General features: G+C 56.5%; 1 protein-coding gene across 1 annotated transcript in view; it reads left to right on the forward strand.

The window, feature by feature from the left end:
- The first annotated feature begins 310 nt into the window (after window positions 1–310).
- The window catches only part of LOC148590694 (uncharacterized), a 33,686-nt gene continuing 10,015 nt past the window's right edge, over window positions 311–23,981 (forward strand). Inside the window, exons 1-17 of the mRNA XM_088538719.1 lie at window positions 311–382; window positions 762–884; window positions 1,627–1,788; window positions 2,178–2,300; window positions 4,662–4,673; window positions 6,952–7,035; window positions 7,778–7,939; window positions 8,329–8,463; window positions 10,374–10,388; window positions 13,103–13,186; window positions 13,929–14,090; window positions 14,480–14,614; window positions 16,525–16,539; window positions 19,254–19,337; window positions 20,080–20,241; window positions 20,631–20,765; window positions 22,676–22,690. Coding sequence (XP_088394845.1) covers window positions 311–382; window positions 762–884; window positions 1,627–1,788; window positions 2,178–2,300; window positions 4,662–4,673; window positions 6,952–7,035; window positions 7,778–7,939; window positions 8,329–8,463; window positions 10,374–10,388; window positions 13,103–13,186; window positions 13,929–14,090; window positions 14,480–14,614; window positions 16,525–16,539; window positions 19,254–19,337; window positions 20,080–20,241; window positions 20,631–20,765; window positions 22,676–22,690 — 1,680 coding nt within the window. The remainder of the gene's footprint in view (window positions 383–761; window positions 885–1,626; window positions 1,789–2,177; window positions 2,301–4,661; window positions 4,674–6,951; window positions 7,036–7,777; window positions 7,940–8,328; window positions 8,464–10,373; window positions 10,389–13,102; window positions 13,187–13,928; window positions 14,091–14,479; window positions 14,615–16,524; window positions 16,540–19,253; window positions 19,338–20,079; window positions 20,242–20,630; window positions 20,766–22,675; window positions 22,691–23,981) is intronic.

Below are 23,981 nucleotides of genomic sequence, written 5' to 3' on the forward strand. Positions count from 1 at the left end.
GAGCCACGGTCATAACACCCGCCTGGACAGACACACCCAGTCCAGCCCACTACAAATGGCAGCAATCTGCATCCCATCACTGAGGCAGAGGGAGGTACATGTCTGGTACAAAGTGAGCTATGATGCAGGCCAGTCCGACGGGGCCTGGCAGGATGGGCAGTGGTGCATGAAAGCGGCCATGCGACAATGCGCCATTGTGAGGCTGGGGTCACTCGTGAGGCGAGCGGCCGCGGCCGGCAGAGCTGGGTGCTGCTGGAGCCACTGGAGACAGCGAAGTTCGCAGCTCGCGAAGAAGGTTCTGGAACGAAGCATGGAGAACATTCTCCGTGCTGATGTCCAAAACAGAGATGGATTAGCGAGAACAGAGGAGAAGAGGGCCGAGGTGTGTACCGGGCTGCAGAGAGGGCTCAGTGTGGGAGCCAGCAACTGTGTGGGGCTGCTGTTGTCATTGGGAGTGCACAGGGGAGGGAGAGTGACAGGCATAGGGGGGAGGCCGGAGGAGGCTCCTGGGGAACTGTGTCTCTCCGCCGCTGCTGGAGTCCAGCTCTGCAGGCCAGAGAGTGCTGTGCAAGGACATCAGGGCTTGGTAAAGGGGCTGGAGTTGTAGGCAAGTGACCAGAGGAGCAGAGCGTGCTTGAGGAATAGGCCATTCTTGGCACTCTCCTTGCCTGGGGCTTTCAAGGCGCACTTCTGGAAGCTGCTGTGCAGGAAGGCTGTGGAGCCTGCGCTTCAAAAGCCCATGAGCGCCTCTTTCTTTCCAGCCCGGGCGCCGAAGACAGCAGCTCAGAGATTCTAATGAGCTGCTGAACTTGCCGCTTGGTGTCAAGATCCCCGTGGAGCCGGGCTCAAGCACAGTCTTCCACCGGACCAAGCTGGGTGTAAAGGTAAAAGCAGCTGAACGGAGTCAGGAAAGTCCCCTCTTCCTCCTCTTCTTGCTGGACACGCTGAGCATACTGCAAGAGGGACATTCCTCCATCCAAGCAGTGGGATATCCTGGTGTCAGCGGGAGCTACAGTCCTTAGTGTGACAGGGAACAGATGGTCTGTGCGCTCAGAAAAGGCAGGAGCTGCCAGGAGGAGGCCCCAGGTCGTGTGCAGGAGTTGGGAGAGCAGGTTGCAATGTGGGTCTCTGCCCACGCATGAGCTTGCAGAGCCAGTGGCAGCCTGGTGTGTGGCACTGGAGAAGTGTTCCACGGGGCCCGGCACGCAGCAGGCAGCAAGGCAGCCAGGGCGCAGTGTCCTAGCAGCAAGGCCAGCGATGCTCATACAGAACCTGGGAGACTCTCCAGGAGAGTTTTCCCTTCTCTTGCGCTCTGTCTGTGCACAGCTGTAAATGGCAAGGCTTCTCTATTGGGGAAACGTGTCAGGTATCCCTCTAGAGACAGCCACAAGACGGGAGCTGTGGAGCTGGGGGATTCTCCTCGGCTGAACTCTCCCAAGTAGAATAAGCTTTCCTTTGGGTACGATTCCCCCTAGCTTAGGGGCGAGCTAGGTGCTGAGCCAGGAATGACCCTAAATCCCTGAGCCTGGAGAGCGCTACCCTATGAGCTGACAAAGTTGCAAAGCGTCTTTGTCTCTTTCCTCAGCCACCCTACCCTGATCTTCCCATGCACGATGTATCTTACAGCTTCACCGGCCGGCCGGTCACTTTGATCTTGGAGATCCGTACTGTCACTTGCTGGGGAATGAGTACAACAGCCTGCATGACCCCCATTTGCGGAAATACTACAACCGCAAAGACAACCTGCGTAGGCTGAGGAAAGAAGGTTTCATCACCAAGGATGGCAAAGTAGGGTGTCCATGCGGGTGAGAAGTAGAGTTGCCACAGGAGGGGGAGGTTGCCAGAGTGCTTGCTGCAGCCACTCGGTGCAGGTGGAGGCCGCGGGACTGCTGTACTGCTTTCTCTGCTGCGGGCGCAGGAGTAGCCCAAAGCTCGCTCTGGGCATTCCCATCTGCTCTTCCCAGGCTGTGCGGTGCTGCCACAGCAGCGGGCACGTGGCCAGGAGACGCAGCGAGGAGCACGACTCCGCACTGGGTGCTGGGAGCCGGACTCCCTGACACCGGACAGGGCCCGGGCGCGCGGGAGCAGCTGCCACTGGGCTGGCGTTCCTCCCGCCAAGGCAGGCTGCGCATGAGCAGCACAAGTGCTGGGTGATTTCTCCCCTCATCTTGCCGTAGGTTGTTTGCAGCCTGCGTGAATTCAACCAGTACAGGCAGTACCTGACGACGCTCAAGATAGAGCTTGAGAAAACAGAAGGGCGGGAACACGATCCTAAACCTCAGGGTTCACAGGTACCTTTTGTGGTGCAGGGGGTTGAGGTTTCCCTTCTCCCAGGAAGGCATGACCTGAAGAAGCGGGGAAGGCTGAGCTGGTGTGCCAGCTCTTGTGGCATGGAAAGGACTGCGCAGGTCCGTGCTGAGCAGCTGATGCAGGGTGCGGGATTTGGGCACGGGTGGGAAAGTCGTCCCTGAGTGCCGTCCGAGTGCTGAGAGAGGCCCTTCTCTCCTGCTCCCTGCTTCCCCATCTTGGGCAACGGCTTCTCAGAAAGCATGACAATGCAGGGAACTCCAGGGTCAAGGACTGCTTGTTCCTACTCATAAAATGAGCATTCTTCACATTCAGGTCTGGACAAGGTGCCAACAAGCCTCCGATAATAGGCAGAGGTGTCACGGGAGCCAAGCAGGCAAGACCCGTGGCAGCCAAGACCATGGCACCCGTGGCAGCCAAGACCATGGCACCCGTGGCAGCCAGGAAAACACCACCCATGGCAGCCAAGAACAAAGCACCAATGGCAGCCAAGATCACAACACCTGTGGCAGTGAAGAACACAAAACCTGTGGCAGCCACCAACACAACACCCGTGGTAGCCACGAACGCAACACCCATGGCAGCCAGGACCAGAACGCCCGTGGCAGCCAAGAAATTGCCACCAACGGCAGCCAAGAAAAGAACACCCATGGCAGCCATGAACACAAGCACCATGGCAGTCAAGAAGACAACAACCACGGGAGCCTAGACCACAACCCCCAAGGCAATCAAGACCACAGGGCCAATGGCAGCCAGGACCACAACACCTGTGACAGTCAAGCCTCCAACGCCCACCGCAGGCAAGGCCGGGGCCAAGAGTTCAATCCAGTAAGTCAGCCTCCTCCACCCCCTCTCTTCAGTCTGTTCACCGTTCACTCAACAGGTCCTCCTGCTTTCTGTTGCAGAAGTGCTCAAAGGAGGAAAGGCCCGCTAAAGCCCGCACCACCTTGAACTGGAAAAGGCTGACAGAAGTGCAGGAGCTGGCAGAGCGCATGGTGGAGAAAGTGCTGCAGAGGGTGAAAGAGCTGGAGCAGTCAGTCCACATTTTAAGCAGGGCTCCCCTGATGATCCGCGGAAGGTTGTTTGATACTGGAGGAAGGGTCGGGCTTTCAGAGACGCCTCCTCCAGATCTCTGGGAGGAAGTGTGGCAGGCGGCTAGAGAGATGGCAGCAAGCCTTTCGGATCACCTGCGGAAGCGAGGGGCATACAGGACATCAAACACCTCTGAGCCCACGCTGCTGGCCAGGCGCGGGCAGAAGCGCGTTGTCGCCGGAGCCACTCCAGAAGGCACATTGGGTGAAAGCAGAGCGAGGCAAGATGACTTTCCTAGGCAGGACGCAGCAGCTTCTCTGCCTTCTTTGGACAAAATCACCAGAGATGCTGCTAAGAGCATTGCAGCCACCTTGAAACGGTTTGTAGCGTCTCAGTTTGAGTATCGCTTCCACTGCAAGTTTTTGGAGATCCTGAAGCTGCCCGTGAAGACTCTTTCTCAGAGACAGCTGCAGCCACCCCAGGCACCTTCCTTGAGCCAGGTCAGGGAAGAAGAAGGATCGTCGGGAGCCTCTGAAGAGCAGGCACAAGAAGCCACGAGCCTCCTGGTGTTGCCACCCTTCCAAAATGCTGCTGAGATATTCCAAGACAGGAGCGCACTTGAAGGGGACAGTAGCATTGCCAAAGCAATTTGCAAAATTCAGCAGCTCCGCTCAGAATTAAAAGTGTATGCGGAGAACTTTGTCCACGAGGCTCTGGAAACCCTGAAGAAGCAGCAGAAGGTGAAAAACGAAAGGTTTACCAAGGCAAGACCCTTGAAGGACACGGCAGAAGAAAGCACCGTGCAGAGTGGCCCCGTGGACCGGCTAGAAGAGCTGCATGTTCGGCCTCTGCCTGCACGAGATAGAGACGTGCCTTGCAGAAGGCAGGTGGCAAAAGAGCTCAACTGGAGAGATGAGAACGGGAGCAATCTGGGACAGGTCTTTCCAAAACCAGAAGGAAGGACTACTGCTCCTGGCAAGTTAGTGGACAGTCAGCCAAGAACAAAGCTCCCTCCCATCATGGTCCCTGGAATGACCATGCTTTCAGAGGATGAGGCAGAGTCTCCAGAATATGCAGAGAAACATTCAGCTCATCTGCTCCCATCCATCCACCAAAGCTCTGAGTATCTTGCTCAGAGCACACCCAAAGACATGCAGAAACCTCTCACTTTCTCCTCGCCACCGGCATCAAGACCTCCTTCTGCACTGCTGGATATCCAACCAAAAGCGAGGCCAGGGAGCACACGAGAGCCTTTCCCCTCCATTGCGCAGCACTATTGCAGGCAGCCCGTCCCTCCAACAGCTCCAAAGTGCCCTTCCCAGAGCGGAGCCCGGGTGAGACCGATGCATTTAAAGCTGGTGACAGACAAGCCGGGGCAACATGAATGCTGACAGAGGGATTACCAGGAAACAGAATAAAAATGTTACTTCCAAGCACTGCATGGACGTTCTTGTAGGCCTGGGCTGCTCTGGTGGTTTGCACCTTGTCATGACAGGGACAGGCAAGTGCTTTGAGAGCTGCGCGAGACCTTGTGCCCAGGTCGCGAGGCAGACGAGCCAAAGCTTCTCTTCAAGCAGCCTACGGGGGGCAAGGGCTCCAGAGCGCCCTTTCTCGGGGCGAGGGCATTGGGGCAGGCCTGGGCTATCTAGCCATAACCCAGGCAGGCAAGGCTGCTCCCACCGCTTGCACTCACACATGTACTCCTGCGCTTGCTTCCCATCCCTCCGTTAGGGTGTCAGTAGAGGCAAGCCTGCTCTGCTTCAGAGTTCACCTGAAGCATTTCCATGGCAGCAGCCGAATGTCCACCGTTGATTTGGCGGCAGAGCGAGCTACCTATATGTATTTCAACTGCACAGAGACTTGGTGGACGGAGAACTCCCGCAAGGGTCATTCCATTCCCCACTCTAGCCCCAGCTCCATGTGCGTGTATATATGGTGGCGGGACACACATCACTCTCGAAGCGAGCTGCAGTAGTGGCACTCTGGGTCTTAGGGCTTCCTGAGCCAGAGATTCCCCAGCATCAGCGTTTTCATAGCTGCCGGTGGACTTAGCCTACATGCCATTGTCTACTGCCTGCGTCAGCCCCATTTTGCTTCTGCCTGCCCTAAGGCACCTTAAGATTCTATCACTATGAGCGCCACAGTACAACGACACCTTGTCCAAAATAGTTATTTAAATAGAGACCTCTTCATTACCTGGCCACACTGTGTTGAGGAATCAGGCAACATAAAGCATGGAACAAGCAGTAGTAACAAACATCACGGCGACGCCGTACTTCCCAGTACACGCTTGAGCAGCAGACTGAAGGCAACAATCCCCCCCAGCCTAGGTGCTTTACGCCTGCAGTTCAGCAGTATGGAGAGACTGCTCCGGTCACGCAAATCACAAATAGCATGTGCTCAGCGTACAACAGATGACACCTTTTATCCAACAAATGGCTTGCCAGTATATGACACATAGGAATCCTCGGTGGTTCTCGTAAGAATCCTACCACTGTGGTGTCGCAGGGAGGACGGTTGTTCACTTGTTACTCTGCTTTTTGCTGGAGAGCATCTAGGCCTGTGCAGAGCACTCATTATTGACAAAATACTTGCTTAGAAGGGATTAAGCGGCCGAAGTCTTTCAGCAGCCTCTCCTTCCATGTTCCCTATGGTAACATCATGTGAGGAAAGGGACGGGCCAAAGAGCCACGGTCATGACACTCGTCTGGACGGACACGTCCAGTCCAGCCCATTACGAATGGCTGCCTCACATCACTGAGGCAGAGGGAGGTACATCTTTGGTACAAAGCGAGCTTTAAAAATGCTCAAGAAGATCTGCCGTCTGTGCAAACTGAGCTCCAAGGCCTCTCCTCCAAGGTCTGCGCAAGCCTCCACCCGGGGAAGACCGGCACAGAGCCGACAAGGCCCCTCGGCAAGGCGAGGGTAGGCCGGGCTGCAGGCCAGCCCCAGGGGGCCTGCCAGGACGGGCGGTGGCGCGCGAAAGCGGCCATGCGACAATGCGCCATTGTGAGGCTGGGGTCACTCATGAGGCGAGCGGCCGCGGCCGGCAGAGCTGGGTGCTGCTGGAGCCATTGGAGCCAGCGAAGTTCGCAGCTCGTGGAAAAAGTTTTGGAACAAAGCATGGAGAACATTCCCCGTGCTGATGTCCGAAACAGAGATGGATTAGCGAGCACAGAGGAGAAGAGGGCCGAGGTGTGTACTGGGCTGCAGAGAGGGCTCAGCGTGGGAGCCAGCAGCTGTGTGGGGCTGCTGTTGGCATTGGGAGTGCACAGGGGAGGGAGAGTGACAGGCATAGGGGGAGGCCGGAGGAGGCTCTTGGGGAACTGTGTCTCTTTGCCGCTGCTGGAGTCCAGCTCTGCAGGCCAGAGAGTGCTGTGCAAGGACGTCAGGGCTTGGTAAAGGGGCTGGAGTTGTAGGCAAGTGACCAGAGGAGCAGAGCGTGCTTGAGGAATAGGCCATTCTTGGCACCCTCCTTGCCTGGGGCTTTCAAGGCGCACTTCTGGAAGCTGCTGTGCAGGAAGGCTGTGGAGCCTGCGCTTCAAAAGCCCATGAGCGCCTCTTTCTTTCCAGCCCGGGCGCCGAAGACAGCAGCTCAGAGATTCTAATGAGCTGCTGAACTTGCCGCTTGGTGTCAAGATCCCCGTGGAGCCGGGCTCAAGCACAGTCTTCCACCGGACCAAGCTGGGTGTAAAGGTAAAAGCAGCTGAACGGAGTCAGGAAAGTCCCCTCTTCCTCCTCTTCTTGCTGGACACGCTGAGCATACTGCAAGAGGGACATTCCTCCATCCAAGCAGTGGGATATCCTGGTGTCAGCGGGAGCTACAGTCCTTAGTGTGACAGGGAACAGATGGTCTGTGCGCTCAGAGAAGGCAGGAGCTGCCAGGAGGAGGCCCCAGGTCGTGTGCAGGAGTTGGGAGAGCAGGTTGCAATGTGGGTCTCTGCCCACGCATGAGCTTGCAGAGCCAGTGGCAGCCTGGTGTGTGGCACTGGAGAAGTGTTCCACGGGGCCCGGCGCGCAGCAGGCAGCAAGGCAGCCAGGGCGCAGTGTCCTAGCAGCAAGGCCAGCGATGCTCATACAGAACCTGGGAGACTCTCCAGGAGAGTTTTCCCTTCTCTTGCGCTCTGTCTGTGCACAGTTGTAAATGGCAAGGCTTCTCTATTGGGGAAACGTGTCAGGTATCCCTCTAGAGACAGCCACAAGACGGGAGCTGTGGAGCTGGGGGATTCTCCTCGGCTGAACTCTCCCAAGTAGAATAAGCTTTCCTTTGGGTACGATTCCCCCTAGCTTAGGGGCGAGCTAGGTGCTGAGCCAGGAATGACCCTAAATCCCTGAGCCTGGAGAGCGCTACCCTATGAGCTGACAAAGCTGCAAAGCGTCTTTGTCTCTTTCCTCAGCCACCCTACCCTGATCTTCCCATGCACAATGTATCTTACAGCTTCACCGGCCGGCCGGTCACTTTGATCTTGGAGATCCGTACTGTCACTTGCTGGGGAATGAGTACAACAGCCTGCATGACCCCCATTTGCGGAAATACTACAACCGCAAAGACAACCTGCGTAGGCTGAGGAAAGAAGGTTTCATCACCAAGGATGGCAAAGTAGGGTGTCCATGCGGGTGAGAAGTAGAGTTGCCACAGGAGGGGGAGGTTGCCAGAGTGCTTGCTGCAGCCACTGAGTGCAGGTGGAGGGCGCGGGACTGCTGTACTGCTTTCTCTGCTGCGGGCGCAGGAGTAGCCCAAAGCTCGCTCTGGGCATTCCCATCTGCTCTTCCCAGGCTGTGCGGTGCTGCCACAGCAGCGGGCACGTGGCCAGGAGACGCAGCGAGGAGCACGACTCCGCACTGGGTGCTGGGAGCCGGACTCCCTGACACCGGACAGGGCCCGGGCGCGCGGGAGCAGCTGCCACTGGGCTGGCGTTCCTCCCGCCAAGGCAGGCTGCGCATGAGCAGCACAAGTGCTGGGTGATTTCTCCCCTCATCTTGCCGTAGGTTGTTTGCAGCCTGCGTGAATTCAACCAGTACAGGCAGTACCTGACGACGCTCAAGATAGAGCTTGAGAAAACAGAAGGGCGGGAACACGATCCTAAACCTCAGGGTTCACAGGTATCTTTTGTGGTGCAGGGGGTTGAGGTTTCCCTTCTCCCAGGAAGGCATGACCTGAAGAAGCGGGGAAGGCTGAGCTGGTGTGCCAGCTCTTGTGGCATGGAAAGGACTGCGCAGGTCCGTGCTGAGCAGCTGATGCAGGGTGCGGGATTTGGGCACGGGTGGGAAAGTCGTCCCTGAGTGCCGTCCGAGTGCTGAGAGAGGCCCTTCTCTCCTGCTCCCTGCTTCCCCATCTTGGGCAACGGCTTCTCAGAAAGCATGACAATGCAGGGAACTCCAGGGTCAAGGACTGCTTGTTCCTACTCATAAAATGAGCATTCTTCACATTCAGGTCTGGACAAGGTGCCAACAAGCCTCCGATAATAGGCAGAGGTGTCACGGGAGCCAAGCAGGCAAGACCCGTGGCAGCCAAGACCATGGCACCCGTGGCAGCCAAGACCATGGCACCCGTGGCAGCCAGGAAAACACCACCCATGGCAGCCAAGAACAAAGCACCAATGGCAGCCAAGATCACAACACCTGTGGCAGTGAAGAACACAAAACCTGTGGCAGCCACCAACACAACACCCGTGGTAGCCACGAACGCAACACCCATGGCAGCCAGGACCAGAACGCCCGTGGCAGCCAAGAAATTACCACCAACGGCAGCCAAGAAAAGAACACCCATGGCAGCCATGAACACAAGCACCATGGCAGTCAAGAAGACAACAACCACGGGAGCCTAGACCACAACCCCCAAGGCAATCAAGACCACAGGGCCAATGGCAGCCAGGACCACAACACCTGTGACAGTCAAGCCTCCAACGCCCACCGCAGGCAAGGCCGGGGCCAAGAGTTCAATCCAGTAAGTCAGCCTCCTCCACCCCCTCTCTTCAGTCTGTTCACCGTTCACTCAACAGGTCCTCCTGCTTTCTGTTGCAGAAGTGCTCAAAGGAGGAAAGGCCCGCTAAAGCCCGCACCACCTTGAACTGGAAAAGGCTGACAGAAGTGCAGGAGCTGGCAGAGCGCATGGTGGAGAAAGTGCTGCAGAGGGTGAAAGAGCTGGAGCAGTCAGTCCACATTTTAAGCAGGGCTCCCCTGATGATCCGCGGAAGGTTGTTTGATACTGGAGGAAGGGTCGGGCTTTCAGAGACGCCTCCTCCAGATCTCTGGGAGGAAGTGTGGCAGGCGGCTAGAGAGATGGCAGCAAGCCTTTCGGATCACCTGCGGAAGCGAGGGGCATACAGGACATCAAACACCTCTGAGCTCACGCTGCTGGCCAGGCGCGGGCAGAAGCGCGTTGTCGCCGGAGCCACTCCAGAAGGCACATTGGGTGAAAGCAGAGCGAGGCAAGATGACTTTCCTAGGCAGGACGCAGCAGCTTCTCTGCCTTCTTTGGACAAAATCACCAGAGATGCTGCTAAGAGCATTGCAGCCACCTTGAAACGGTTTGTAGCGTCTCAGTTTGAGTATCGCTTCCACTGCAAGTTTTTGGAGATCCTGAAGCTGCCCGTGAAGACTCTTTCTCAGAGACAGCTGCAGCCACCCCAGGCACCTTCCTTGAGCCAGGTCAGGGAAGAAGAAGGATCGTCGGGAGCCTCTGAAGAGCAGGCACAAGAAGCCACGAGCCTCCTGGTGTTGCCACCCTTCCAAAATGCTGCTGAGATATTCCAAGACAGGAGCGCACTTGAAGGGGACAGTAGCATTGCCAAAGCAATTTGCAAAATTCAGCAGCTCCGCTCAGAATTAAAAGTGTATGCGGAGAACTTTGTCCACGAGGCTCTGGAAACCCTGAAGAAGCAGCAGAAGGTGAAAAACGAAAGGTTTACCAAGGCAAGACCCTTGAAGGACACGGCAGAAGAAAGCACCGTGCAGAGTGGCCCCGTGGACCGGCTAGAAGAGCTGCATGTTCGGTCTCTGCCTGCACGAGATAGAGACGTGCCTTGCAGAAGGCAGGTGGCAAAAGAGCTCAACTGGAGAGATGAGAACGGGAGCAATCTGGGACAGGTCTTTCCAAAACCAGAAGGAAGGACTACTGCTCCTGGCAAGTTAGTGGACAGTCAGCCAAGAACAAAGCTCCCTCCCATCATGGTCCCTGGAATGACCATGCTTTCAGAGGATGAGGCAGAGTCTCCAGAATATGCAGAGAAACATTCAGCTCATCTGCTCCCATCCATCCACCAAAGCTCTGAGTATCTTGCTCAGAGCACACCCAAAGACATGCAGAAACCTCTCACTTTCTCCTCGCCACCGGCATCAAGACCTCCTTCTGCACTGCTGGATATCCAACCAAAAGCGAGGCCAGGGAGCACACGAGAGCCTTTCCCCTCCATTGCGCAGCACTATTGCAGGCAGCCCGTCCCTCCAGCAGTTCCCAAGTCCCCTTCCCAGAGCGGAGCCCGGATGAGACCGATGCATTTAAAGCTGGTGACAGACAAGCCGGGGCAACATGAATGCTGACAGAGGGATTACCAGGAAACAGAATAAAAATGTTACTTCCAAGCACTGCATGGACGTTCTTGTAGGCCTGGGCTGCTCTGGTGGTTTGCACCTTGTCATGACAGGGACAGGCAAGTGCTTTGAGAGCTGCGCGAGACCTTGTGCCCAGGTCGCGAGGCAGACGAGCCAAAGCTTCTCTTCAAGCAGCCTACGGGGGGCAAGGGCTCCAGAGCGCCCTTTCTCGGGGCGAGGGCATTGGGGCAGGCCTGGGCTATCTAGCCATAACCCAGGCAGGCAAGGCTGCTCCCACCACTTGCACTCACACATGTACTCCTGCGCTTGCTTCCCATCCCTCCGTTAGGGTGTCAGTAGAGGCAAGCCTGCTCTGCTTCAGAGTTCACCTGAAGCATTTCCATGGCAGCAGCCGAATGTCCACCGTTGATTTGGCGGCAGAGCGAGTTACCTATATGTATTTCAACTGCACAGAGACTTGGTGGACGGAGAACTCCCGCAAGGGTCATTCCATTCCCCACTCTAGCCCCAGCTCCATGTGCGTGTATATATGCTGGCGGGACACACGTCACTCTCGAAGCGAGCTGCAGTAGTGGCACTCTGGGTCTTAGGGCTTCCTGAGCCAGAGATTCCCCAGCATCAGCGTTTTCATAGCTGCCGGTGGACTTAGCCTACATGCCATTGTCTACTGCCTGCGTCAGCCCCATTTTGCTTCTGCCTGCCCTAAGGCACCTTAAGATTCTATCACTATGAGCGCCACAGTACAACGACACCTTGTCCAAAATAGTTATTTAAATAGAGACCTCTTCATTACCTGGCCACACTGTGTTGAGGAATCAGGCAACATAAAGCATGGAACAAGCAGTAGTAACAAACATCACGGCGACGCCGTACTTCCCAGTACACGCTTGAGCAGCAGACTGAAGGCAACAATCCCCCCCAGCCTAGGTGCTTTACGCCTGCAGTTCAGCAGTATGGAGAGACTGCTCCGGTCACGCAAATCACAAATAGCATGTGCTCAGCGTACAACAGATGACACCTTTTATCCAACAAATGGCTTGCCAGTATATGACACATAGGAATCCTCGGTGGTTCTCGTAAGAATCCTACCACTGTGGTGTCGCAGGGAGGACGGTTGTTCACTTGTTACTCTGCTTTTTGCTGGAGAGCATCTAGGCCTGTGCAGAGCACTCATTATTGACAAAATACTTGCTTAGAAGGGATTAAGCGGCCGAAGTCTTTCAGCAGCCTCTCCTTCCATGTTCCCTATGGTAACATCATGTGAGGAAAGGGACGGGCCAAAGAGCCACGGTCATGACACTCGTCTGGACGGACACGTCCAGTCCAGCCCATTACAAATGGCTGCCTCACATCACTGAGGCAGAGGGAGGTACATCTTTGGTACAAAGCGAGCTTTAAAAATGCTCAAGAAGATCTGCCGTCTGTGCAAACTGAGCTCCAAGGCCTCTCCTCCAAGGTCTGCGCAAGCCTCCACCCGGGGAAGACCGGCACAGAGCCGACAAGGCCCCTCGGCAAGGCGAGGGTAGGCCGGGCTGCAGGCCAGCCCCAGGGGGCCTGCCAGGACGGGCGGTGGCGCGCGAAAGCGGCCATGCGACAATGCGCCATTGTGAGGCTGGGGTCACTCATGAGGCGAGCGGCCGCGGCCGGCAGAGCTGGGTGCTGCTGGAGCCATTGGAGCCAGCGAAGTTCGCAGCTCGTGGAAAAAGTTTTGGAACAAAGCATGGAGAACATTCCCCGTGCTGATGTCCGAAACAGAGATGGATTAGCGAGCACAGAGGAGAAGAGGGCCGAGGTGTGTACTGGGCTGCAGAGAGGGTTCAGCGTGGGAGCCAGCAGCTGTGTGGGGCTGCTGTTGGCATTGGGAGTGCACAGGGGAGGGAGAGTGACAGGCATAGGGGGAGGCCGGAGGAGGCTCTTGGGGAACTGTGTCTCTTTGCCGCTGCTGGAGTCCAGCTCTGCAGGCCAGAGAGTGCTGTGCAAGGACGTCAGGGCTTGGTAAAGGGGCTGGAGTTGTAGGCAAGTGACCAGAGGAGCAGAGCGTGCTTGAGGAATAGGCCATTCATGGCACCCTCCTTGCCTGGGGCTTTCAAGGCGCACTTCTGGAAGCTGCTGTGCAGGAAGGCTGTGGAGCCTGCGCTTCAAAAGCCCATGAGCGCCTCTTTCTTTCCAGCCCGGGCGCCGAAGACAGCAGCTCAGAGATTCTAATGAGCTGCTGAACTTGCCGCTTGGTGTCAAGATCCCCGTGGAGCCGGGCTCAAGCACAGTCTTCCACCGGACCAAGCTGGGTGTAAAGGTAAAAGCAGCTGAACGGAGTCAGGAAAGTCCCCTCTTCCTCCTCTTCTTGCTGGACACGCTGAGCATACTGCAAGAGGGACATTCCTCCATCCAAGCAGTGGGATATCCTGGTGTCAGCGGGAGCTACAGTCCTTAGTGTGACAGGGAACAGATGGTCTGTGCGCTCAGAGAAGGCAGGAGCTGCCAGGAGGAGGCCCCAGGTCGTGTGCAGGAGTTGGGAGAGCAGGTTGCAATGTGGGTCTCTGCCCACGCATGAGCTTGCAGAGCCAGTGGCAGCCTGGTGTGTGGCACTGGAGAAGTGTTCCACGGGGCCCGGCACGCAGCAGGCAGCAAGGCAGCCAGGGCGCAGTGTCCTAGCAGCAAGGCCAGCGATGCTCATACAGAACCTGGGAGACTCTCCAGGAGAGTTTTCCCTTCTCTTGCGCTCTGTCTGTGCACAGCTGTAAATGGCAAGGCTTCTCTATTGGGGAAACGTGTCAGGTATCCCTCTAGAGACAGCCACAAGACGGGAGCTGTGGAGCTGGGGGATTCTCCTCGGCTGAACTCTCCCGAGTAGAATAAGCTTTCCTTTGGGTACGATTCCCCCTAGCTTAGAGGCGAGCTAGGTGCTGAGCCAGGAATGACCCTAAATCCCTGAGCCTGGAGAGCGCTACCCTATGAGCTGACAAAGCTGCAAAGCGTCTTTGTCTCTTTCCTCAGCCACCCTACCCTGATCTTCCCATGCACAATGTATCTTACAGCTTCACCGGCCGGCCGGTCACTTTGATCTTGGAGATCCGTACTGTCACTTGCTGGGGAATGAGTACAACAGCCTGCATGACCCCCATTTGCGGAAATACTACAACCGCAAAGACAACCTGCGTAGGCTGAGGAGAGAAGGTTTCATCACCAAGGATGGCAAAGTAGGGTGTCCATGCGGGTGAGAAGTAGAGTTGCCACAGGAGGGGGAGGTTGCCAGAGTGCTTGCTGCAGCCACTGAGTGCAGGTGGAGGGCGCGGGACTGCTGTACTGCTTTCTCTGCTGCGGGCGCAGGAGTAGCCCAAAGCTCGCTCTGGGCATTCCCATCTGCTCTTCCCAGGCTGTGCGGTGCTGCCACAGCAGCGGGCACGTGGCCAGGAGACGCAGCGAGGAGCACGACTCCGCACTGGGTGCTGGGAGCCGGACTCCCTGACACCGGACAGGGCCCGGGCGCGCGGGAGCAGCTGCCACTGGGCTGGCGTTCCTCCCGCCAAGGCAGGCTGCGCATGAGCAGCACAAGTGCTGGGTGATTTCTCCCCTCATCTTGCCGTAGGTTGTTTGCAGCCTGCGTGAATTCAACCAGTACAGGCAGTACCTGACGACGCTCAAGATAGAGCTTGAGAAAACAGAAGGGCGGGAACACGATCCTAAACCTCAGGGTTCACAGGTACCTTTTGTGGTGCAGGGGGTTGAGGTTTCCCTTCTCCCAGGAAGGCATGACCTGAAGAAGCGGGGAAGGCTGAGCTGGTGTGCCAGCTCTTGTGGCATGGAAAGGACTGCGCAGGTCCGTGCTGAGCAGCTGATGCAGGGTGCGGGATTTGGGCACGGGTGGGAAAGTCGTCCCTGAGTGCCCTCCAAGTGCTGAGAGAGGCCCTTCTCTCCTGCTCCCTGCTTCCCCATCTTGGGCAACGGCTTCTCAGAAAGCATGACAATGCAGGGAACTCCAGGGTCAAGGACTGCTTGTTCCTACTCATAAAATGAGCATTCTTCACATTCAGGTCTGGACAAGGTGCCAACAAGCCTCCGATAATAGGCAGAGGTGTCACAGGAGCCAAGCAGGCAAGACCCGTGGCAGCCAAGACCATGGCACCCGTGGCAGCCAAGACCATGGCACCCGTGGCAGCCAGGAAAACACCACCCATGGCAGCCAAGAACAAAGCACCAATGGCAGCCAAGATCACAACACCTGTGGCAGTGAAGAACACAAAACCTGTGGCAGCCACCAACACAACACCCGTGGTAGCCACGAACGCAACACCCATGGCAGCCAGGACCAGAACGCCCGTGGCAGCCAAGAAATTACCACCAACGGCAGCCAAGAAAAGAACACCCATGGCAGCCATGAACACAAGCACCATGGCAGTCAAGAAGACAACAACCACGGGAGCCTAGACCACAACCCCCAAGGCAATCAAGACCACAGGGCCAATGGCAGCCAGGACCACAACACCTGTGACAGTCAAGCCTCCAACGCCCACCGCAGGCAAGGCCGGGGCCAAGAGTTCAATCCAGTAAGTCAGCCTCCTCCACCCCCTCTCTTCAGTCTGTTCACCGTTCACTCAACAGGTCCTCCTGCTTTCTGTTGCAGAAGTGCTCAAAGGAGGAAAGGCCCGCTAAAGCCCGCACCACCTTGAACTGGAAAAGGCTGACAGAAGTGCAGGAGCTGGCAGAGCGCATGGTGGAGAAAGTGCTGCAGAGGGTGAAAGAGCTGGAGCAGTCAGTCCACATTTTAAGCAGGGCTCCCCTGATGATCCGCGGAAGGTTGTTTGATACTGGAGGAAGGGTCGGGCTTTCAGAGACGCCTCCTCCAGATCTCTGGGAGGAAGTGTGGCAGGCGGCTAGAGAGATGGCAGCAAGCCTTTCGGATCACCTGCGGAAGCGAGGGGCATACAGGACATCAAACACCTCTGAGCCCACGCTGCTGGCCAGGCGCGGGCAGAAGCGCGTTGTCGCCGGAGCCACTCCAGAAGGCACATTGGGTGAAAGCAGAGCGAGGCAAGATGACTTTCCTAGGCAGGACGCAGCAGCTTCTCTGCCTTCTTTGGACAATATCACCAGAGATGCTGCTAAGAGCATTGCAGCCACCTTGAAACGGTTTGTAGCGTCTCAGTTTGAGTATCGCTTCCACTGCAAGTTTTTGGAGATCCTGAAGCTGCCCGTGAAGACTCTTTCTCAGAGACAGCTGCAGCCACCCCAGGCACCTTCCTTGAGCCAGGTCAGGGAAGAAGAAGGATCGTCGGGAGCCTCTGAAGAGCAGGCACAAGAAGCCACGAGCCTCCTGGTGTTGCCACCCTTCCAAAATGCTGCTGAGATATTCCAAGACAGGAGCGCACTTGAAGGGGACAGTAGCATTGCCAAAGCAATTTGCAAAATTCAGCAGCTCCGCTCAGAATTAAAAGTGTATGCGGAGAACTTTGTCCACGAGGCTCTGGAAACCCTGAAGAAGCAGCAGAAGGTGAAAAACGAAAGGTTTACCAAGGCAAGACCCTTGAAGGACACGGCAGAAGAAAGCACCGTGCAGAGTGGCCCCGTGGACCGGCTAGAAGAGCTGCATGTTCGGCCTCTGCCTGCACGAGATAGAGACGTGCCTTGCAGAAGGCAGGTGGCAAAAGAGCTCAACTGGAGAGATGAGAACGGCAGCAATCTGGGACAGGTCTTTCCAAAACCAGAAGGAAGGACTACTGCTCCTGGCAAGTTAGTGGACAGTCAGCCAAGAACAAAGCTCCCTCCCATCATGGTCCCTGGAATGACCATGCTTTCAGAGGATGAGGCAGAGTCTCCAGAATATGCAGAGAAACATTCAGCTCATCTGCTCCCATCCATCCACCAAAGCTCTGAGTATCTTGCTCAGAGCACACCCAAAGACATGCAGAAACCTCTCACTTTCTCCTCGCCACCGGCATCAAGACCTCCTTCTGCACTGCTGGATATCCAACCAAAAGCGAGGCCAGGGAGCACACGAGAGCCTTTCCCCTCCATTGCGCAGCACTATTGCAGGCAGCCCGTCCCTCCAGCAGTTCCCAAGTCCCCTTCCCAGAGCGGAGCCCGGATGAGACCGATGCATTTAAAGCTGGTGACAGACAAGCCGGGGCAACATGAATGCTGACAGAGGGATTACCAGGAAACAGAATAAAAATGTTACTTCCAAGCACTGCATGGACGTTCTTGTAGGCCTGGGCTGCTCTGGTGGTTTGCACCTTGTCATGACAGGGACAGGCAAGTGCTTTGAGAGCTGCGCGAGACCTTGTGCCCAGGTCGCGAGGCAGACGAGCCAAAGCTTCTCTTCAAGCAGCCTACGGGGGGCAAGGGCTCCAGAGCGCCCTTTCTCGGGGCGAGGGCATTGGGGCAGGCCTGGGCTATCTAGCCATAACCCAGGCAGGCAAGGCTGCTCCCACCACTTGCACTCACACATGTACTCCTGCGCTTGCTTCCCATCCCTCCGTTAGGGTGTCAGTAGAGGCAAGCCTGCTCTGCTTCAGAGTTCACCTGAAGCATTTCCATGGCAGCAGCCGAATGTCCACCGTTGATTTGGCGGCAGAGCGAGCTACCTATATGTATTTCAACTGCACAGAGACTTGGTGGACGGAGAACTCCCGCAAGGGTCATTCCATTCCCCACTCTAGCCCCAGCTCCATGTGCGTGTATATATGGTGGCGGGACACACGTCACTCTCGAAGCGAGCTGCAGTAGTGGCACTCTGGGTCTTAGGGCTTCCTGAGCCAGAGATTCCCCAGCATCAGCGTTTTCATAGCTGCCGGTGGACTTAGCCTACATGCCATTGTCTACTGCCTGCGTCAGCCCCATTTTGCTTCTGCCTGCCCTAAGGCACCTTAAGATTCTATCACTATGAGCGCCACAGTACAACGACACCTTGTCCAAAATAGTTATTTAAATAGAGACCTCTTCATTACCTGGCCACACTGTGTTGAGGAATCAGGCAACATAAAGCATGGAACAAGCAGTAGTAACAAACATCACGGCGACGCCGTACTTCCCAGTACACGCTTGAGCAGCAGACTGAAGGCAACAATCCCCCCCAGCCTAGGTGCTTTACGCCTGCAGTTCAGCAGTATGGAGAGACTGCTCCGGTCACGCAAATCACAAATAGCATGTGCTCAGCGTACAACAGATGACACCTTTTATCCAACAAATGGCTTGCCAGTATATGACACATAGGAATCCTCGGTGGTTCTCGTAAGAATCCTACCACTGTGGTGTCGCAGGGAGGACGGTTGTTCACTTGTTACTCTGCTTTTTGCTGGAGAGCATCTAGGCCTGTGCAGAGCACTCATTATTGACAAAATACTTGCTTAGAAGGGATTAAGCGGCCGAAGTCTTTCAGCAGCCTCTCCTTCCATGTTCCCTATGGTAACATCATGTGAGGAAAGGGACGGGCCAAAGAGCCACGGTCATGACACTCGTCTGGACGGACACGTCCAGTCCAGCCCATTACAAATGGCTGCCTCACATCACTGAGGCAGAGGGAGGTACATCTTTGGTACAAAGCGAGCTTTAAAAATGCTCAAGAAGATCTGCCGTCTGTGCAAACTGAGCTCCAAGGCCTCTCCTCCAAGGTCTGCGCAAGCCTCCACCCGGGGAAGACCGGCACAGAGCCGACAAGGCCCCTCGGCAAGGCGAGGGTAGGCCGGGCTGCAGGCCAGCCCCAGGGGGCCTGCCAGGACGGGCGGTGGCGCGCGAAAGCGGCCATGCGACAATGCGCCATTGTGAGGCTGGGGTCACTCATGAGGCGAGCGGCCGCGGCCGGCAGAGCTGGGTGCTGCTGGAGCCATTGGAGCCAGCGAAGTTCGCAGCTCGTGGAAAAAGTTTTGGAACAAAGCATGGAGAACATTCCCCGTGCTGATGTCCGAAACAGAGATGGATTAGCGAGCACAGAGGAGAAGAGGGCCGAGGTGTGTACTGGGCTGCAGAGAGGGCTCAGCGTGGGAGCCAGCAGCTGTGTGGGGCTGCTCTTGGCATTGGGAGTGCACAGGGGAGGGAGAGTGACAGGCATAGGGGGAGGCCGGAGGAGGCTCTTGGGGAACTGTGTCTCTTTGCCGCTGCTGGAGTCCAGCTCTGCAGGCCAGAGAGTGCTGTGCAAGGACGTCAGGGCTTGGTAAAGGGGCTGGAGTTGTAGGCAAGTGACCAGAGGAGCAGAGCGTGCTTGAGGAATAGGCCATTCTTGGCACCCTCCTTGCCTGGGGCTTTCAAGGCGCACTTCTGGAAGCTGCTGTGCAGGAAGGCTGTGGAGCCTGCGCTTCAAAAGCCCATGAGCGCCTCTTTCTTTCCAGCCCGGGCGCCGAAGACAGCAGCTCAGAGATTCTAATGAGCTGCTGAACTTGCCGCTTGGTGTCAAGATCCCCGTGGAGCCGGGCTCAAGCACAGTCTTCCACCGGACCAAGCTGGGTGTAAAGGTAAAAGCAGCTGAACGGAGTCAGGAAAGTCCCCTCTTCCTCCTCTTCTTGCTGGACACGCTGAGCATACTGCAAGAGGGACATTCCTCCATCCAAGCAGTGGGATATCCTGGTGTCAGCGGGAGCTACAGTCCTTAGTGTGACAGGGAACAGATGGTCTGTGCGCTCAGAGAAGGCAGGAGCTGCCAGGAGGAGGCCCCAGGTCGTGTGCAGGAGTTGGGAGAGCAGGTTGCAATGTGGGTCTCTGCCCACGCATGAGCTTGCAGAGCCAGTGGCAGCCTGGTGTGTGGCACTGGAGAAGTGTTCCACGGGGCCCGGCACGCAGCAGGCAGCAAGGCAGCCAGGGCGCAGTGTCCTAGCAGCAAGGCCAGCGATGCTCATACAGAACCTGGGAGACTCTCCAGGAGAGTTTTCCCTTCTCTTGCGCTCTGTCTGTGCACAGCTGTAAATGGCAAGGCTTCTCTATTGGGGAAACGTGTCAGGTATCCCTCTAGAGACAGCCACAAGACGGGAGCTGTGGAGCTGGGGGATTCTCCTCGGCTGAACTCTCCCAAGTAGAATAAGCTTTCCTTTGGGTACGATTCCCCCTAGCTTAGAGGCGAGCTAGGTGCTGAGCCAGGAATGACCCTAAATCCCTGAGCCTGGAGAGCGCTACCCTATGAGCTGACAAAGCTGCAAAGCGTCTTTGTCTCTTTCCTCAGCCACCCTACCCTGATCTTCCCATGCACAATGTATCTTACAGCTTCACCGGCCGGCCGGTCACTTTGATCTTGGAGATCCGTACTGTCACTTGCTGGGGAATGAGTACAACAGCCTGCATGACCCCCATTTGCGGAAATACTACAACCGCAAAGACAACCTGCGTAGGCTGAGGAAAGAAGGTTTCATCACCAAGGATGGCAAAGTAGGGTGTCCATGCGGGTGAGAAGTAGAGTTGCCACAGGAGGGGGAGGTTGCCAGAGTGCTTGCTGCAGCCACTGAGTGCAGGTGGAGGGCGCGGGACTGCTGTACTGCTTTCTCTGCTGCGGGCGCAGGAGTAGCCCAAAGCTCGCTCTGGGCATTCCCATCTGCTCTTCCCAGGCTGTGCGGTGCTGCCACAGCAGCGGGCACGTGGCCAGGAGACGCAGCGAGGAGCACGACTCCGCACTGGGTGCTGGGAGCCGGACTCCCTGACACCGGACAGGGCCCGGGCGCGCGGGAGCAGCTGCCACTGGGCTGGCGTTCCTCCCGCCAAGGCAGGCTGCGCATGAGCAGCACAAGTGCTGGGTGATTTCTCCCCTCATCTTGCCGTAGGTTGTTTGCAGCCTGCGTGAATTCAACCAGTACAGGCAGTACCTGACGACGCTCAAGATAGAGCTTGAGAAAACAGAAGGGCGGGAACACGATCCTAAACCTCAGGGTTCACAGGTACCTTTTGTGGTGCAGGGGGTTGAGGTTTCCCTTCTCCCAGGAAGGCATGACCTGAAGAAGTGGGGAAGGCTGAGCTGGTGTGCCAGCTCTTGTGGCATGGAAAGGACTGCGCAGGTCCGTGCTGAGCAGCTGATGCAGGGTGCGGGATTTGGGCACGGGTGGGAAAGTCGTCCCTGAGTGCCCTCCAAGTGCTGAGAGAGGCCCTTCTCTCCTGCTCCCTGCTTCCCCATCTTGGGCAACGGCTTCTCAGAAAGCATGACAATGCAGGGAACTCCAGGGTCAAGGACTGCTTGTTCCTACTCATAAAATGAGCATTCTTCACATTCAGGTCTGGACAAGGTGCCAACAAGCCTCCGATAATAGGCAGAGGTGTCACGGGAGCCAAGCAGGCAAGACCCGTGGCAGCCAAGACCATGGCACCCGTGGCAGCCAAGACCATGGCACCCGTGGCAGCCAGGAAAACACCACCCATGGCAGCCAAGAACAAAGCACCAATGGCAGCCAAGATCACAACACCTGTGGCAGTGAAGAACACAAAACCTGTGGCAGCCACCAACACAACACCCGTGGTAGCCACGAACGCAACACCCATGGCAGCCAGGACCAGAACGCCCGTGGCAGCCAAGAAATTACCACCAACGGCAGCCAAGAAAAGAACACCCATGGCAGCCATGAACACAAGCACCATGGCAGTCAAGAAGACAACAACCACGGGAGCCTAGACCACAACCCCCAAGGCAATCAAGACCACAGGGCCAATGGCAGCCAGGACCACAACACCTGTGACAGTCAAGCCTCCAACGCCCACCGCAGGCAAGGCCGGGGCCAAGAGTTCAAGCCAGTAAGTCAGCCTCCTCCACCCCCTCTCTTCAGTCTGTTCACCGTTCACTCAACAGGTCCTCCTGCTTTCTGTTGCAGAAGTGCTCAAAGGAGGAAAGGCCCGCTAAAGCCCGCACCACCTTGAACTGGAAAAGGCTGACAGAAGTGCAGGAGCTGGCAGAGCGCATGGTGGAGAAAGTGCTGCAGAGGGTGAAAGAGCTGGAGCAGTCAGTCCACATTTTAAGCAGGGCTCCCCTGATGATCCGCGGAAGGTTGTTTGATACTGGAGGAAGGGTCGGGCTTTCAGAGACGCCTCCTCCAGATCTCTGGGAGGAAGTGTGGCAGGCGGCTAGAGAGATGGCAGCAAGCCTTTCGGATCACCTGCGGAAGCGAGGGGCATACAGGACATCAAACACCTCTGAGCCCACGCTGCTGGCCAGGCGCGGGCAGAAGCGCGTTGTCGCCGGAGCCACTCCAGAAGGCACATTGGGTGAAAGCAGAGCGAGGCAAGATGACTTTCCTAGGCAGGACGCAGCAGCTTCTCTGCCTTCTTTGGACAAAATCACCAGAGATGCTGCTAAGAGCATTGCAGCCACCTTGAAACGGTTTGTAGCGTCTCAGTTTGAGTATCGCTTCCACTGCAAGTTTTTGGAGATCCTGAAGCTGCCCGTGAAGACTCTTTCTCAGAGACAGCTGCAGCCACCCCAGGCACCTTCCTTGAGCCAGGTCAGGGAAGAAGAAGGATCGTCGGGAGCCTCTGAAGAGCAGGCACAAGAAGCCACGAGCCTCCTGGTGTTGCCACCCTTCCAAAATGCTGCTGAGATATTCCAAGACAGGAGCGCACTTGAAGGGGACAGTAGCATTGCCAAAGCAATTTGCAAAATTCAGCAGCTCCACTCAGAATTAAAAGTGTATGCGGAGAACTTTGTCCACGAGGCTCTGGAAACCCTGAAGAAGCAGCAGAAGGTGAAAAACGAAAGGTTTACCAAGGCAAGACCCTTGAAGGACACGGCAGAAGAAAGCACCGTGCAGAGTGGCCCCGTGGACCGGCTAGAAGAGCTGCATGTTCGGCCTCTGCCTGCACGAGATAGAGACGTGCCTTGCAGAAGGCAGGTGGCAAAAGAGCTCAACTGGAGAGATGAGAATGGGAGCAATCTGGGACAGGTCTTTCCAAAACCAGAAGGAAGGACTACTGCTCCTGGCAAGTTAGTGGACAGTCAGCCAAGAACAAAGCTCCCTCCCATCATGGTCCCTGGAATGACCATGCTTTCAGAGGATGAGGCAGAGTCTCCAGAATATGCAGAGAAACATTCAGCTCATCTGCTCCCATCCATCCACCAAAGCTCTGAGTATCTTGCTCAGAGCACACCCAAAGACATGCAGAAACCTCTCACTTTCTCCTCGCCACCGGCATCAAGACCTCCTTCTGCACTGCTGGATATCCAACCAAAAGCGAGGCCAGGGAGCACACGAGAGCCTTTCCCCTCCATTGCGCAGCACTATTGCAGGCAGCCCGTCCCTCCAGCAGTTCCCAAGTCCCCTTCCCAGAGCGGAGCCCGGATGAGACCGATGCATTTAAAGCTGGTGACAGACAAGCCGGGGCAACATGAATGCTGACAGAGGGATTACCAGGAAACAGAATAAAAATGTTACTTCCAAGCACTGCATGGACGTTCTTGTAGGCCTGGGCTGCTCTGGTGGTTTGCACCTTGTCATGACAGGGACAGGCAAGTGCTTTGAGAGCTGCGCGAGACCTTGTGCCCAGGTCGCGAGGCAGACGAGCCAAAGCTTCTCTTCAAGCAGCCTACGGGGGGCAAGGGCTCCAGAGCGCCCTTTCTCGGGGCGAGGGCATTGGGGCAGGCCTGGGCTATCTAGCCATAACCCAGGCAGGCAAGGCTGCTCCCACCGCTTGCACTCACACATGTACTCCTGCGCTTGCTTCCCATCCCTCCGTTAGGGTGTCAGTAGAGGCAAGCCTGCTCTGCTTCAGAGTTCACCTGAAGCATTTCCATGGCAGCAGCCGAATGTCCACCGTTGATTTGGCGGCAGAGCGAGCTACCTATATGTATTTCAACTGCACAGAGACTTGGTGGACGGAGAACTCCCGCAAGGGTCATTCCATTCCCCACTCTAGCCCCAGCTCCATGTGCGTGTATATATGCTGGCGGGACACACGTCACTCTCGAAGCGAGCTGCAGTAGTGGCACTCTGGGTCTTAGGGCTTCCTGAGCCAGAGATTCCCCAGCATCAGCGTTTTCATAGCTGCCGGTGGACTTAGCCTACATGCCATTGTCTACTGCCTGCGTCAGCCCCATTTTGCTTCTGCCTGCCCTAAGGCACCTTAAGATTCTATCACTATGAGCGCCACAGTACAACGACACCTTGTCCAAAATAGTTATTTAAATAGAGACCTCT

The sequence above is a fragment of the Tinamus guttatus genome, unplaced genomic scaffold (assembly GCF_059628265.1).
Source record: "Tinamus guttatus ecotype Peru unplaced genomic scaffold, ASM5962826v1 Tinamus_guttatus_pri_ptg001150l, whole genome shotgun sequence".
Taxonomy (NCBI): Eukaryota; Metazoa; Chordata; class Aves; order Tinamiformes; family Tinamidae; genus Tinamus; species Tinamus guttatus.